We start from the raw sequence: 17,215 nt of genomic DNA on the forward strand, positions 1-17,215 counted from the left end.
CTGCAGATCTCCCCTTTCACTTACCCCTCCCCCGCTCACTGCACCAATCCCGTCGAACTCCCGACCCAGCCCCCCCTGGTCGGTCAGGGTGTATCCGGTGACCCGACAAACACCAAGCAGGAGAACGGAGACAGAAAACACCGGTAGAGCTGCCATTCCAAGTCATGTGACCCGCCCAGCCCGGCCGTCATCTGACCTGAGCCCCGCCTGCACAGTCATGTGACACTTTAGGGAATTATGGGAATTGTAGTTTTGATACTGAAGAATGCAAAATAATGTTTTGATCAATGAATTGTTATTGTTAATTGTTTATTCAACAATTGGCTTTATAAACCAAATTATATTCAGATCTCCCACAGGGGACAGCACCATAGGGGCCCCCAAGGTGAGCGTTGGCTCCTCAGAACCCCTTCTTTAATACATAGATTGGTGCTTTGCCCCTATAAGGGTGACTTTTTCACATTTCCTGTTGATATTTCTGTAATTATCATCCCTGTTCTATTGATATAAAAAGGCTGCAACTAGCCGGGTTCCTCTCACCAATTCGATATCTTTAGTATGGGGGTTGTAGGGTCATGACATTTTCAGGGTTTACAGGTTGCCCCGTAGCACCATGGGGTTCCAAGGTCACAAATTCATAAATGACAAGTAATGGGGTGTTCCTTTTGCTTGGGGGGGTCCTATCTTAGGAACCCTGGTGCCGCCCCTTGAATTAAACCTCCCCATGGGTGTCATTGGCCTCCATGCCAAAATTGTGACCCCTAAAGTCTCGGGCCTAGATATAGAGACCCTATAGCATTAAGGTAATACATGATTGGGGCCCTAAAACTCAAAACCCCAGCCAAATGCCCCGAGCTATGGAAGTGGCCAACAGGGCCCTCAGATAATGAGCCTAATTTAGGGCCCCAAGGTAGAACTCCTCAAGTGAATGGTTCACCCTGTCTCTGCCCACTTTTTACAGTTTTCACCCTGGTACTCCCATATCTCCATGGAGCCAGGGGCTGAAGTCCGGTGCTGGTAGGCATAGAGGTTCCTCCATACTGGAAAAGTTTCAGGTTCCCACAGCCCATTGTTCTGTAGATATCGGGGAGTAACAACATACAACTGTGCAACAGGACCTCGTATACCTCCAGAGTTCAGAACCCAGAGAACCCAACTGGATGACATCAAAGTGACCCTGGGGGTGCCGGTCCTGCATGCCAAGTTTAGGTGGTCCTAGTGGCCCAGGGTCTGTGGATAGGATTACCTAGAGAGAACCCCATTCCTGTTTATATTTTTGACTCAGTGACTTTGTATCTCAGAACCATAAAGGGCTGGGGAGTCTGGGGTGCAAAAACCTCCACCGAGACCCCTGTGGACCATTTGAATTTTAGATCCCTACACTTCAGAGTTATCGGGGTTCAAAATGGATCAATGGAGTGGGCAGCAATATCTGATGGGTAATAGTACGACTATGACCGCTCCGGTCTCTCCGATCCCCTCCCGTCTACCCCTCTCCTCTTTATTTCATTGGTCCATCCTACCGCTCTAACCTTTTTTTTATTTTTTTCTCTCTTTCTGTGTGTGTCTCTCTCTCCTCTCCATGCTCTCTCTTTTACACCCCATACACCCCTTCCCTTCTCACCCTACACACTCTCTCTGTATATGTCCACATCTCTCTCTCCTTATATCTGTCTCTCCCCTCCACCCCTTTCCTTTTTCTCCCTTCTCTTTATTTATCTCTCCTTCTTGCTGCATCCATGTGCCTATCTCTCCACATCTCCTTTTTATGCCTTTCTTTCCCTCTAGCTCTCTCTCTCTCTTATTCTCTCTCTCCCTCTCTCTCTCTTTCAATCTCTCTTTCTCCTCTCTCTTACTCCTCTCGCTCTCTCTCTCTCTCCTTCCCTCTCTCCCTTTCTCTCTCTCTCTCTCTCTCTCTCCATCCTCACCCATCCTCATCCTCTCTGTTCCTTCTCTCCGTCTTTCTCTTCTTTCCCCCTCCTTTTCTTCTCTTGTCCTATATGACTCCTATAGATGGATTTATGTGCTCACCTCCCAAGGACAAATTCCGGCCACATTCCTCATCCTCCTTCATATTATTCGGACATTTTCCAGCTATAATCCCAGCCAGGATAATTGGATAATTGAGGAATGACATGGAGAATATTGCAGACCTGAGCGCCCTGAGATCTGACACTGGATAACTGGAAACATTTTACATGACAATCTCATCTTAAAAAAATAAAAAACAAAACAAAATAAAAAGAAACATTAATAATAAAACAATGAAATTAACAAAGCAAAAATCACTCCAGGGCCAAAAAAGAACCAAAGCTTTAGAATTATAGAAGTGAAGATCCCTAGAAGTTCGGAATGTTTGGAGCTCTGTGTATGTAAAGAATTGATAAATGAATCCTAGCCGTATCAAAGTATTGATCAAATTCCAATATCTGATCACAGGCAGAATTCACACAGGGCATTTCATTCTGACATTCCCTGGGGGGAATCAATTACTGCCATTGAAACCCATGGACCTGGAAGATTCCCACCAGGGAATGTTTTATAAATAAAGCCCACAATGTATATTTTATGTACTTTTTTATCAAATATTTCACCCTGACACTCTTACACAATATATTGTATAATATATATTTTTCAACAGAATTGAAAGCTTTTTTTAAAAAAAATGACTTGTTGAAGATTTAATATATTACATTATGTTTGCATTGTGCACTGTATAATGTAACAATATTCTTGTATTTTCAACAATGTAATTCTTTTTTTACACGCAGCCCCAGCAATATATTGATATTCACAGTCTGGGTACAGGTGCACTTTAAAAAGGATCAAATGCCAAAATGTTTACCTATCAACCCCAAAGCTATAATAATCCTTTCTGCAAACACCCTGCAATCCATGCACAGCATGTGTGTGTCACTAATCCCCTCCTTGGCTCAGCTTCACACTTATTGGTTGTGACATCTCACGCAGTAAATGCCGGAGTTACAAAACTTTCTTTTCCATCTACACAAAATGAGATTGTGATGACATCTGACTCAGGTACAATGATATCTGAGGGCCCCAGTGCTGCCTGCAAGGTGAGGAATCTGCAGGGTTAAGGTTTAGGCTCTGCGTATGGTTAGCTTGTGGTTAAGGTTGGGCCGAGCGTCCGTTAGCTTCGAGGTTGAGATTTCGTTGACTGTAAATTTTAGATGATTGATGGGATTCTGAGCTGTCACAACAAGTCACAAAAGTGGCCCATAAGAAGAGAAAAACTTTATAATCAGTAATAATCTTCCAAACCTCATCTACAGACGAAATTCACTCTGAAACACCTGGGATGCAGCAAGGGGTAAGTGAAAATTTTTGACATTTCTCTTTGGTTTTTGGCATCTTGAACAAAAAATTCTAGAGAAATTTTGTTTTGTGTTGGTTGTGTTAAAAGGGAATTGTATGCTGGACTCTGAAAATGTATAATGTGACCGTGTAGTCTGCTGATGGCACCGCTGTATTTCCACATATATCGGGTTTTTGTGTAAATTTTACCAATTTTTACCTTTTCTTTAATGACCTACCTTATACAGAGCACCTGGAAAAAGAATCATATTTGTTTCAGATCTTTGTAAAATTTTACTGCATGTTAGTGTGCATTGCAAAATGCATGGACAGCTGGCAACAGACAACACAATTTAACTTTTTTGTAAAAGTTTACATTGTGGTACATTGCCATGCAGATACTGCTTTTGTAGTTGCAATAATTGGCACTGCGATCATGAATTATTTCACATTACTGAATCACATACTGTAGGTCCAAAGGGGCCCCAAAGAATTTCATATTTAACTTCTTTTCCACTGTTTTTAATAGGCTGGTAAATAACAAACTCTTTATTTTTAGGAAAATGAAATATCTGCAAAAGTTTTAACGGGATCATGAGGGGGCACCAGGGTTTTGTATTTACCATCCAGCTGTTACGTGAAAAGTTCTGGTGGTCAGAAAATGTTAAGATTGTGGAGCTCAGGGTCTTCTCTTCATATAGTCCTATTTCATATGGTCTCATCTCATATGGTCTTCTCTTTATGTGGTCTTCTCTCATATGTTCTCCTGAACAAATGGCCTCATCACATAGGGTTCTCTCCTCATTTAGTATCATCTCAAATGGTTTCCTCAACATATGACCTTATACCTTATGGTCTCCTCAGCGCATAACCTTATCTCATGTTGTCTTTTCTTCATATGGTCCCATCTCATATGGTCTCCTCAAACTATGATCCCATCTTCTTTGGTCTCCTCAACATATGATCCAATCTCCTATGGTCTCCTTGACATATGATCCCATCTCATATGCTCTTCTCAATTTATGATCCCATCTCATATGGTCTCCTCAACATATGACCTCATCTCATATGGTCTCCTCAACATATGATCCCATTTCATATGGACTTCTCAGTATATGATGCCATCTCCTATGGTCTTCTCAGTATATGATCCCATCTCCTATGGTCTCCTCAACATATGATCCAATCTCCTATGGTCTTCTCCCCATTTGGTCCCATCTCATATGGTCTCCTTGACATATGACCTAATCTCATATGGTCTTCTCTCCATTTGGTCCCATCTCATATGGTCTTCTCAACATATGGCCTAATCTCATATGATTTTTTCTTCCTATGGTCCCATCTCATATTGTCTCGCCAATATATGACCTAAGCTCATATGGTCTTGTCTTCATTTGGTCTAAACCCATATGGTCACCCCAACATATGGCTTTATCTTATATGGTCTTCTCTTCATATGGTCCCATCAAATACAGTCAGGAAATGTTAAGAATGTGGAGCACAGGGTTTTCTCGTCATATAGTCCCATCTCATATAGTATCCTGAACAAATGGCCTTATCACATAGGGTCTTCTCCTCATTTAGTATCATCTCATATGGTTTCCTCAACATATGACCTCATATCTTATGGTCTCCTCAGCGCATGACCTCATCTCATGTCATCTTCTCTTCATATGGTCCCATCTCATATGGTCCCCTCAAACTATGGCCTATTCTCTTATGGTCTCCTCAACATATGATCCCATCTCATATGGTCTCCTCAACATCTGAGCCCATTCCTTATGGTCTCCTCAACATATGATCCCATCTCATATGGTCTCCTCAACATCTGAGCCCATTCCTTATGGTCTCCTCAACATATGATCCCATCTCCTATGGTTCCCTCAACATATGATCCCATCTCCTATGGTTCCCTCAACATATGTCTCATCTCATATGGTCTCCTCAACATATGATCCCATCTTATATGGTTCCCTCAACATATGATCCCATCACCTATGGTCTCCTCAACATATGGTCCCATCTCATATGGCCCCCTCAACATATGATCCCATCTAATATGGTCTCCTCAACATATGATCCCATCTCTTATGGTCTCCTTGACATATACCCTCATCTCATATGGTCTCCTCAACATATGGCCTAATTCCATATGATTTTCTCTTCATATGGTCCCATCTCATATGGTCTCCTCAACATTTGACCTAATTTCATATGGTCTTTTCTTCCATAAACTGGAAACATTCAACGCAAGAAAAGAGGGTTCTCCAGCTGCTTTGGAGGATCCAAAAAAGTTGTTAGCATTCATTCTTTGTAATTTGTTTTGGTGGAAGACCAAGGACTAGAAGTTAGAATAGAAAGAATAGAAATAGAAGCTTGATTGGAAAAAGAAATAGAAGCTAGAAGGAGTGAATATACTCCTGACACATGAACCGGTCTCTATTCTAGTTCCAAGCTTTGTTCTTGATACTTTTACTTTATTTGAATAACCCCAATGCTTACAAAGTGGGGGTCATTTATATTCATCCCTGGCTGGTGACGTCTCCATTTGTTGTTATCAAAACGTTTCCTTTTCACTTGAAAGAAGATGTTGGAAGGGGTTTGACGGCTGTGGTTTTGGATATTTGCTGTTGGCCAGTTCCCCTTGCCTACTTGTGTGACTTCCTGTGTGTAATTCACTTTGAATTGTGAGATTATGAGAAGTGAAACACAGAAGTTGTCCGGGTGTCATGAAGCGCAGGGCCATCTGTAAGTATTGTCCAGGTTTATAGATCATTTTCATCTGAATTTATCTGGAAGCTTATCATGGCTTGTGGTATTACAGAACAAAGTGTGAGTGTGTGTGCGTAGGTGGTGGGTGAATAAAGGACAACTCTGTTATATATATTGTATTGATAATAACACTGAACCAGGAAACGCAAAACGGAAAAACCTTAAAAACTCAATTCCTGCAGAGAATATATCAGGTACTTTATTCTCATTTATTGATTTTCCTTAAAATAAACCTAGGAAATATTCAGACAGCTTTGTACGGTGCAGCTACATTTCCATCTGTGCTTTAAATACATGAAAGGACTGGGCAACCCAAAATGAATGACATTGGTTCCTCTCTGGGCTGTGTATCATAATTATTTGGTATTTTGTTTAAACTGTTTAAATTGTTTTCATTTTTTATTGTTTGTTACATTTTAGTGCTGATACCCTGCACAATCTTTTCAGTCACTGCTTGTCTATATGCACTCCAGCCTAGGGTGCCATCAATACTTCCGTACTGAGCCCTGATCAAAACAGCAATGCTGGGGGGGGCCTTAAAGTGTACAAATTAAGGGGCCCAGAAATTTCTGATGGCTGCATGACATATTGCAGGGTTTCCTGATGGTGGTAACTATAGGCTATGACTGAGTAATGAGTTTTTAAACAGCCATCCCAATGGGTGACAACACAGGAACAAATCAAAATATGAAACGGAGAGTTGTCACCCTATAGAAGAAAGTGCTTAAAAAACATGTGCAAGTCTTCTTTCAGCAGAGCTGTGATTGCATCTCAAGATATCTATATACAGCCCCGGTTCAACTATTATTCAGATTCAGGTTTAGTTTTTATTTCCTTTTATCTGCTGATATTTTACAAGGAATCTCATGTTCTGCATTCCTTGCTGGCCACACAAGTAAACTTGGTGACGTTTCTCTGATTGTTTTCAGAGCTATTGGGCATAAAATGTTTAAAATACAAACCATTCAATTAAACCACAACGGCCCCAGGCGCAGGGCAGCTGTATGGGACGGCATCCCACGCCTGGACGCAATGTTTGCAGTTGCTGCACAATTTGGAATTTTGATTGTTTTCACTTTTCTGCTTTCTGTTTGTGTTCATTTGTTTGAATTGCCATCCCTGATCTTATCTCTGCGACACGTAAAATGCAAAATGCAGAACCAAAAAAAGGGGATTTTCCGTATGGGTGATGTAACAGATTTTATATTGCTACAATAATGTTATATAATAAATATTTATATAAACTGCGGATCTATAGGAGTGAATGGTAATACCTGAAAATATTTAATATTTTTGTTTTTTCCTATTACTAATCCAGATATCATAGCAAACATCCTACAATTAATACAGCTCGCTCAAAGCTGTGATTGGATGGTGACAGAGCAGCGGCTTGCTGTTGACACTATGGGCCTGATTTATTAAAGCTCTCCAAGGCTGGGGAGGATACACTTTCATTAGAGAACCTAGGTGATCCAGCAAACCTGCAAAGGATTTATTAAAGGTAACTTGCTATTTGATAGCAAATATTGTCAATCGTGGACCAGATCCATTCCAGGTTTGCTGAATCACCCAGGTTTACTGATGAAAGTGTATCCTCTCCAGCCTTCAAGAGCTTTTTTAAATCAGGCCCCATATCTGTGTTCTCTCCCACAATCAGCAAGTTTCTTTTATAGGATTCGCAGTGCTGTGCCAAACAGTAAAGGCTGATTGGCTGTGAGCTGTGTCCATCCATACCCCGGAGTAAATGCAGCTGTGCAGAGGATTATAGGGGGCATAGGCAGACTGAGCTGGTATTTGATAATAGTACATAAACCCAAATTAAATGGCTAGAAATTCATTCAATCACATGTGTATCATAAGCAATTGGCATTTTTTAGAATTAAAATTGTTACATCTCATTTCTGCAGCATTTCCAGTTCACATGTGTGCCACCAATGGCTGTATAATTTATAAGGTGTGGATCAATGCCATTAAAAATGTCATATTTTATAGTATTAAACCTGGAACTTCTATTTCAGTATTATCTGATAATCCTGCCATGAAGGTTCTTGTTCAGGCACTTCCTGGAATAGTGTGACAACACTGCTGCCCAATTTTGCACTTGTGTTGCCATTCGGTCACATGGGCTTCTAGTGGCCATTTCAACGCACATTGCACAGGTGTGGTCCGCTGTTGTCACCAACAGGAATATGGCTATGTAGGCTATGTACACACGTGCAATAATTATCGTTGGAAAGGATCTTTCACGGCTAACCACTGCACGATGCATGAACGAGCTCTATACATACAGCACCGTTCTGTTCTACGCAGAGGGGAGGGAGAGAACAACGGATCGGCACCCCGCTGTGCTCTCTCTCCCTTCACTTCCATTACGATCGTTCGTGGTCCATTGTCCATGGATTTGCCAGGACGGTCGTTCAGGTGATGGCTGACGAGCGTTGACGAGCGTTGCACTCATTCTGATTCAATATCAGCCCTAAACCGATTATCAGATGAGAATAATTGCACGTGTGTATATAGCCTGATTTATTAAATCTCTCCAAGCCGGAGAGGATACACTTTCATCAGTGAAGCTGGGTGATCCAGCAAACCTGGAATTGATCTAGCCCAGGATTCAAAACATTTGGTAGCAAATAGCAAATACCTTTAAAGAAACCCATTCCAGGATTGTTGGATCACCCAGCTTCACTGATGTAAGTGTATCCTCTCCAGCCTTGGAGACCTTTAATAAATCAGGACCGATGTGCTGGAGATCAGCAGCACTGAGATGTAACAAAGGATGAAATACAAAGTGAATCAATATTTTATTTTAAATAAAACTAAATAAATAAATACAATAAGTATTTAAAGCAAAGAAGCAAATAAGGAAAAGGTCAAACATGGATTTTATGGTATACTGTGTACAGAGCAAACTGAATTATTTTTATTATTATTATTATTATTATTATTATTAATATTATTATTATTATTATTATTAATAATAATAATAATAATAAACAGGATTTAAATAGCACCAACATATTACGCAGCGCTGTACATTAAAATGTTATTCCATTAGCGTTTAGATGAGGTTCCTAAGCAAATCAAAGCACCAGCTGTCTTTAATATAGAAGGTTTTATTTTAGTTTTATTACCTTTTACCTGTGTCCCCTGCCATGGGCCGTGACACCTTTGTGTGGCCCCTACAGGACTCGGCAGTGATCTGGTGCCAGGGAAAAGGAGCCACATTGCATGCCGGGAGACACAAGCACCTGACACTTCTGGAATTGTCAGGTGCTGAAAACAGGTAAAGGGGAGGAAGAAGTTATCGGAGAGGTGAGTATAACACTGCTAACATCACAAGATCTGCTGTTTTATCTATTCTATAAATCTGACAGGTTCTCTTTGCTTGCATTGCCCCGCGCTGCCTTCTTAACAAATTGAGGCCATTTACCAATGCAGATGGCGGAGGAAATCTCCCGTTCTAAGGGTTTTGTTTTGCTTTAGTTAAAAATTTGCTAATGACAGTTTTGAGCAATCAGGGTAAAATAATCCATGCGCTGACTCAAATTATAGTTATCGTTCTTCGTGCAGCTGCAGAGCACAAAACCAAACTTAGTCATGTCTAGAAATAGAGACGAATGCTCTGTAATCATGCCGCATAATTGCCTTTTTTTAATTATTTGCAAACCCAGAAAGCGTGAAAAAATGATGACAAGTTTGTTTTTTGTCTTTTTTTTTTACTTTTAATAATTTGATATAAAACAACAGCGTTATTTCATTGTTTGACTGCTGTTTTTTTATTTTATTATCTAGAGTTGTCTTAAAACCGTCTCGATGGAAAAACAGGAATGCTAAATAGATTGTGGATAAACCGCCACCCGCGAAGTAATGTGAATATTGAAAGGAAAGACCATTGAGATCGTTGTATTGTTATAATGCTCCCGGGAGTATCCGAGCACAACCAAACCAACAACGTTTGTCTCACGTATCATGACTTCGATAAGTTTTTATTCCCAGCCATTTATATCATCGTGATCATCATCAGCGTTCCCATCAATCTGATCTCACTCTACGTCTCCTACCTACAAGTGAAAAAGAAAAATGAATTAGGAATCTATTTGCTGAATTTGTCCTTTGCTGACCTCCTCTATGCACTGACTTTACCCATGTGGGTTGATTTTAGCCTCAATCACGACAATTGGCGTTTTGCAGAATGGGTCTGCAGGTTGAGTGCGTTCTCCATGCACACCAATCTGTACAGCAGCGCCGGATTCCTGACTTGCATTTCCCTGGACCGCTACCTAGCCGTGGTCTATCCTTTAAAATACCGCCACTTGCGGACGAGGAAAGTGGCGGCGCTGGTTAGTTTCTTGGTGTGGACCATACAGTGCGCTTCAAATATCATCATCCTGGTTAATGATGAGACTCAGAATAACACAATGGACCTCTTGTGTTATGACATATTCCCCATGGAACAATGGAAAGCCACTTTTAGTATTTTTAATGTCTGCATTGGGCATTTTCTGCCGCTGTTGATCATGGTGGGCTGCTACTATAGGATTTTTGTTGCGGTGAACCTAAACCAAGCCACGGCAGACAAAGACAAACGCAAAATTAAACAATTACTGCTCACTATAGTTGTGACTTTTGTGCTGACTTTCACACCTTACCATATAGTTCTGCTCATACGAAGTATTAAAGAGCCCGGTAACTGCTCCTTTGTAGGGAAGATATTTATTTTGTACAAAGTCACCATGGCCATATCCAGTCTCAATTGTCTTGCCGACCCGTTGCTTTACTGCTTCGTCAGTGAGATTGGAAGGGCCGATGCAAAGGCCGTGCTGCACTGCTTCCATACACAGGTGGAATCTCCGGCCAGTACAGAATACCAAATGTCGGCAATCTCACCGAGCCATGTGAAGGTCAAACATATACAGGACTTGGGAACTATCTAATATATATATACAGCCTGGCCAAAGGAGTCACCAAGTGTCACTCTCTAAGATCTTTGTATTGATGACTGAAGAGTTGGAGATGTGTAAAGTCTTCTCCAGCTCATCCCAAGGATTCTCAATGGGGATCAGGTCTGGGCTCTGTGGTGGCTGATCCATGATGTCCCATGATCCCTGAACAAATCTTTCACCGTTAGAGCCAGATTAATCCTGGCATTGTCATCTTGGGATATTCTGGCCACTGGGGATAAAAAAAAATCAATTGGTGGAAAATCCTGGTCATTCCATATATTCAGGGAGTTAGCTGAGCTCAATATTTGGGTACATAATGATGCTGAAACTAGATCAGAGCAACAGAAGCAACCCCAGATCAAAACACTGCCCCCTACCTGTATCCCAGGTCATACACATGAGACTCAGAGGAACCCAGATCATAACAATGCCCCATAGGCACCCCAGATCATAAAATTGCCCCAACAGGCACCCAAGATTATAACACTACCCCATAGGCACCCCATATCCTATTTCTACCCTTATAGGCACCCCAGATCAAAACACTCCCCCATATGCACCCCAGATTATAAAACTGCCCCCGTAGGTACCTGAGAATATAACAAACACAGGCACTCCAGATCATAACAATGCCCCATAGGCAGCCCAGATTTTAAAACTGCTCCCGCAGGCAACCAAGCTTGTAACACTGCCCCGTAGGCACCCCATATCCTAACACTACCCCTATAGGCACTCCAGATCATAACAATGCCTCATAGGCACCCCAGATCATAAAACTGCTCCCGCAGGCACACTGGATCAGTGGTCACCAACCTTTTCGGTCCGGTGGACCACTAAAATTACCGGCTCCTGACTGCGCATGCGCGGGGAGCTGGATGTCACTTAAAGGGGGAGAAACCTCCATAGTGAAGTGATGATGGCAGAACCTGCCATGGGAGAGTGATCGGGTTGTGTACAGGAATACAGCCCACCAACCTTCTGAGTCTAGGAACTCTTAAGGAGACATGATCTACAGCTCTGACCGAAGCGTCCCCCCAGCCCCAGGTCCTTCTCCTGAACCTGCTCGGGGGTGCCCCAACCAGAGCCGCGGACCCCCAAAATTTTCTCGTGGACCACCGGTTGGCAACAGCTGCACTAGAACATAACACTGCTTTCGCGGGCACCCCAGTAAAGTGGTCGCCAACCTTTTCGGAACCACAGACCACTAAATTTACCGGCTCTGGACCAGAGACGCCACCTGCCCACCACCCGGAGCCTGTAATCTGTACAGGGGGCATGGTCTGTGGCTCTGGCCAGTTTGCCCTCCCAGCAGGGTACTTCCCCTGACACCGCTTTGGGCGCATCGGCCAGAGCAATGGACCACCGTTTGGTGACCGCTGCCCCAGATTATAACACTGCCCCCAAATGGCCACCACAGGCATCCAAGTACATACACTGCCACCACAACCACCCCAGATCAAAACACTCCCCCCACTGGCACCCCAGATAAAAACACTCCCCCTACTGGCACCCTAGCTCATAACATATAAGTCACTTGAAGGGCTTCTATAGAAGAATGATTCTTAATTAATCTAATGTTTTGGTGCTATTAAGATGGACTGTGGTTTGCTAAAATGTTGATTTTATAAAGCATCCGGGTAATTTGTTTTATTTATCTATTGAAGTCTTTTGAGTGGCCGCTATAATTTTTTTTTAATGGTAATTAATTAATAAAATATTTTCTGTCATTTTTTTAATGGTACTTAAAAATAAAATTTAAATAATACAAAGTGCCTTTTGTTTATTGCTAAAGTGTCCAGAAACAAATGTTTTGGTTTTTGTTTTGCACACGAATAAAAAAGAATCCCAGTTACATTTTTAATGACATCAAAAAATGTCACAGATCATCGTTATTTCCTATGATATTGGTATATATCCTTTTTACAGAAGTTTACTACTTCCCACCTCTCCATATCTCCCCTCCTATTGTGTGTAAATTCCCCCACCTCTTAGATTGTAAGCTCTTCGGGGCAGGGTCCTCTCCTCCTCCTGTGTCACTGTCTGTATCTGTCTGTCATTTGCAACCCCTATTTAATGTACAGCGCTGCTTAATATGTTGGTGCTATTTAAATCCTGTTTATCAATGATAATAATAATAATAATAAAGTAACCAGTGACAATCACTTTCATTTACCCCATGGCTGGGCTACCAACAGCACCAACCCCATGCTGCTGTATATCTGAGCTCTATCTATGTTAATTCACTTTCACCCGAATTAGGAGAAATCTGCAAATAAGACATAATACTTTGAAAAATTGAAGTTTTAGGCTTTCCCAATTTTAAAAGAATGAGTAAAAAGATTGGATGTTTAGTGATAGGTCCACTTCACCTATTACAAGGATCAGGGGCACCCTCATTCTTGCAAGAATTGATATGAGGATAATCTATTTTATATTTAATTAGGAACACCCAAGAGTTTTCATGGCTCATAAAAATGTAAAATTTATTAGGAGTGAAATTCAGATTCCATAGAAATAAATTTGGATTCAGAAAATTAGCGTCTCACTCTCCAGGGAGAAACATTCACATAGCATGGAGGTCACTAGCAGTATTCTATTCCTATTTTGGTAACAAGTGTCAGTCTTAGCAGCAATGATCCTATCTTCGCTCCTATTGTGTGCTAATTCCCCCACCTCCTAGATTGTAAGCTCTTCGGGGCAGGGTCCTCTCCTCCTCCTCTGTCATTGTTTGTATCTGTCTGTCATATGCAACCCCTATTTAATGTACAGTGCTGCATAATATGTTGATGCTATATAAATCCTGTTTATTATTATTATTAATAAAAATAATGATAAAAAAATAATAATAATAATGATCACCAAGACAAAAAAGTGCAGACACAAACAACAAATAAAGGAAAACTTCATAAAACTCCAATCCTTCTAAACTAAAGTAAAAAAATGGATATGCATGCACTGTAAGGAAAATGTCCAATGGAAAATCATGACTATACCTATTGCTTTTGTTATGATTTTATATTTGTAAAGGAGAGAAATGAGGGAAATATAAATACGACTATTTAATATACAGTTCCCCATAATATGTTAGTACTTTAAAGGTCATTACAAAAATAATATTGACAAAAATGACTATTGTGCATATGTATTCTTATTTATTGTACAGCACTGCATAATATGTTGGCGCTATATAAACACTGTTTAGTAATAAGATTTTAGATGGTCAGGAAGGGAAGAGGCAGTTAGCATAATGACCACTAGGGGTCAGACTTGCCTCAGTTACAGATCATCCATAAACTAATATTAACCAGATTTTAGAAATACCATTTTTCTGACTCTTATCTGCTTTTAATAATTGGCTGCTTTTGTTCGTTTCTACAAAAATGACAGGCCGGTCGAGAGTTGATTTATGACCCCGGGTGAGATTCGTTGCCTCTGCTTATCTCTGATAAATGAATTCTTGCCTGTGGTCTAACCATGCGTCATTTTCCATTGTTCATATTAATGTGTTAGAGAATCTCGGGAGGCATTTGGGATCTTCTGAAGAACAGCGGCCTCGGGGCTGGAGGAGGAATGCTTTAACTTTGTGTAACTGGGTCCCAAAGAAAAATCATTGAGGGGCCCTAAAACTCAGTTTTCAAAACTGTTCAGAACTTTGATTTAATTGTCACTAAAACTATTCAGCTGATAAAAGCTTCTGGAGAAGAATGAGAAATTCAGAAGCCACAACTATATACAGGTAGTCCCCGGGTTACATGCAAGAGAGGGACTGTAGGTTTGTTCTTAAATTGAATTTGTATGTAAGTCGGAACAAGTACAATATTTTAATAAATACAATTAGGACAGATGTTTGTCTCAACATAATATTAGGCAGCGTGGTGTCAGTTACTGTAAAAAAAACCTCACTGTGAGCTAATCACAAACAAAGCAAAACAGAAAAACCTTATGGTGCCACTATTCATTAAAATAACTGCAGAGTTGTCTCGGTCGTTAAAGAGTTGCAAGATAATGCAAAACAGCAAAAGATTTCTTCATTTAGTCATTTACCCCCCCCCCCATCAAGCCTCCGCCCTGCACCGGAACAAGCAGGAAATTCGGTTTGTATCTAGGAGTCGTCTGTAAGTCGGATGTCCTTAACTCGAGGATTACCTGTATTCTTTTTTTCTTCTGCAGCCTAAAAAAGAGTTGTATAGGACAGGAAGTCTACCCAGTGGGGACACAGCTGGCATTAAACACCTGGAGAGATATTCAGCTTCCTTCAACACTCTAGAACAGGGGTGCCCACACTTTTTTAGCTTGCAAGCTACTTTTAAAATGACCAAGTCAAAATGATTTGTCAACAATAAAAACTTGGACATAAAAACTCCTATGCATGGTAGAGTTTATTTTGAAAGGCAGGGCTCCACAATCCAGTCACTTTGCCTTTGCGATCTACCTGTTGGGCACCCCTGTTTTAGAACAGTGCTCGGCAATAAAGTTTTGATGGTCCACAGAAAAATTTGAAAATTATTTGCAATTTTTATGTTTTAAATAATATTAAAACAAAAATAATATTCTAATAACTTCTTATATTCTGAAAGACAATTTTCGCCTTTACATTGCACTAAATTCACAAACTGTACTAGAGATGGAAAAACAAGGGTGGCGCAGCGTGACGTCAGTGTAGTATTAAGTTGTATGAGGGAACCGCTGCCGAGCCGTACGCTTCAGTATTATTTCCACCGTTACAACAGTCACCCCGCTCCGCCAATACCAATTCTCATCCCATTGTTTTATTTTATTTGTTTATTTCTCAGACGTTATTTTAGGTAAGTATGACCTTAGCTGTGTATTTTCTATAACTGTTATATTTATTGGCATCAAATAGTTTGACTTTGATAACTATCATTTCTTGTTTGGTCTTAGAATGAAATAAACCCATAATGAGTGAGACAAAACAAACAAATATTTTGCATTTCTTTAGTAATACCAAAGATAATACAACTAATGATAATAGTAACAATAGTAATACTTCACCGTGAGCTGATCAATGAATCAGAGCCGCCACAGACCTTGTCAGCACCATTAGGAAGATCATTAGTTTACAAATGGATTTATCTTTTTAATAAAATTCATATTGATGGTCGGCAGGATTTAAATTTATGAATTTATGGTCCGTGAGCTCCGAAAGGTTGGCAAGTGCTGATCTAGAAGTCTTCCATAGCTAAAGTTTGGAGATTCCTTTGCATTGGGTTGGGTTTTTGATTGGCAAAGGATTGGACCCTTAGACCCTCTCCCCCTTACCCTATAGATATCTTTACTCATGGGGCCTTCAGGCCATCTTCATTCTCCATTGGCCCCTGAATGCAGCAGAAAGTCCCCCATAATGAGCACTGTTGGCATTATTCCATCTGAAAAGCAAGTGCTATTAGATATCAAGGCTGTGGGTCTGCAGAGGGTAGCTCTGGATGTATTGTGAATATCGCAGCAAACTCTCCTTTAATATTTGTAATGGGCTTTTTCGTTTCTTAACTTCCTGTGGTGTTTACAGAAGAAGAAATAAAGGTTGGAAATCAAACACTGTTGGTTTTCACCATTTCCTACTCTAACCACAGTGAAAAAAAATGTTGGAAGAACAAAGGGAAGGGTGAAGGCAGATTTGATGAAGGGGGACTGGAGGGCAGATTAAATGAAGGAAAGGCTGGGGGGCAGATTTGATGAAGGGGGGCTGGAGGGCAGATTTGATGATGGAGGGCAGATTTAATGATGGAGGGCAGATTTAATGGTGAGAAGGCTGGGGGCAGATTTGATGAAGGGGGGCTCCAGGGCAGATTTAATTATGAGAAGGCTGGGGGCAGATTAATGAAGGGGGACTGGAGGGTAGATTTGATGATGGGGGCTGGAGAGCACATTTGATGAAGGGAAGGCTGGAGGGCAGATTTAATGATGAGAAGGCTGAGGGGCAGATTTGATGAAGGGGGGCTGGAGGGCAGATTTGATGAAGGGGGGTCTGGAGGGCAGATTTGATGAATGAGGGCTGGAGGGCAGGTTTGATGAAAGGGGGCTGGAGGGCAGATTTTAATGATGAGAGGGCTGAGGGGCAGATTTGATGAAGGGGGGCTGGAGGGCAGATTTGATGAAGGAGGGCTGGAGGGCAGATTTGATGAAGGAGGGCTGGAGGGCAGATTTAATGGTGAGAAGGCTGA

General features: G+C 41.1%; 2 protein-coding genes across 5 annotated transcripts in view; one reads left to right on the forward strand and one right to left on the reverse strand.

The window, feature by feature from the left end:
* The window catches only part of GALC (galactosylceramidase), a 17,953-nt gene extending 17,783 nt beyond the window's left edge, over window positions 1-170 (reverse strand). Inside the window, exon 1 of the mRNA XM_072427668.1 lies at window positions 25-170. Within this exon, the coding sequence (XP_072283769.1) occupies window positions 25-156 (132 nt within the window). The 5' untranslated portion in view covers window positions 157-170. The remainder of the gene's footprint in view (window positions 1-24) is intronic.
* Window positions 171-2,975: 2,805 nt separating this feature from the next.
* GPR65 (G protein-coupled receptor 65) lies at window positions 2,976-13,194 on the forward strand. Of its 4 annotated transcripts, none has more exons than XM_072428206.1 (2): window positions 2,976-3,077; window positions 9,883-13,194. In XM_072428206.1, the coding sequence occupies exon 2, from the start codon at window positions 10,005-10,007 to the stop codon at window positions 11,022-11,024; it is 1,020 nt and encodes a 339-aa protein (XP_072284307.1). In that variant the 5' UTR covers window positions 2,976-3,077; window positions 9,883-10,004; the 3' UTR covers window positions 11,025-13,194. The 4 variants fall into 4 exon arrangements, with proteins under 4 accessions (XP_072284307.1, XP_072284306.1, XP_072284304.1 ...); XM_072428205.1 differs by lacking the exon at window positions 2,976-3,077 and adding an exon at window positions 3,088-3,331; XM_072428203.1 differs by lacking the exon at window positions 2,976-3,077 and adding an exon at window positions 5,975-6,063.
* Window positions 13,195-17,215: the final 4,021 nt, after the last annotated feature.

The sequence above is a fragment of the Pyxicephalus adspersus genome, chromosome 12 (assembly GCF_032062135.1).
Source record: "Pyxicephalus adspersus chromosome 12, UCB_Pads_2.0, whole genome shotgun sequence".
In the NCBI taxonomy this organism is placed as follows: Eukaryota; Metazoa; Chordata; class Amphibia; order Anura; family Pyxicephalidae; genus Pyxicephalus; species Pyxicephalus adspersus.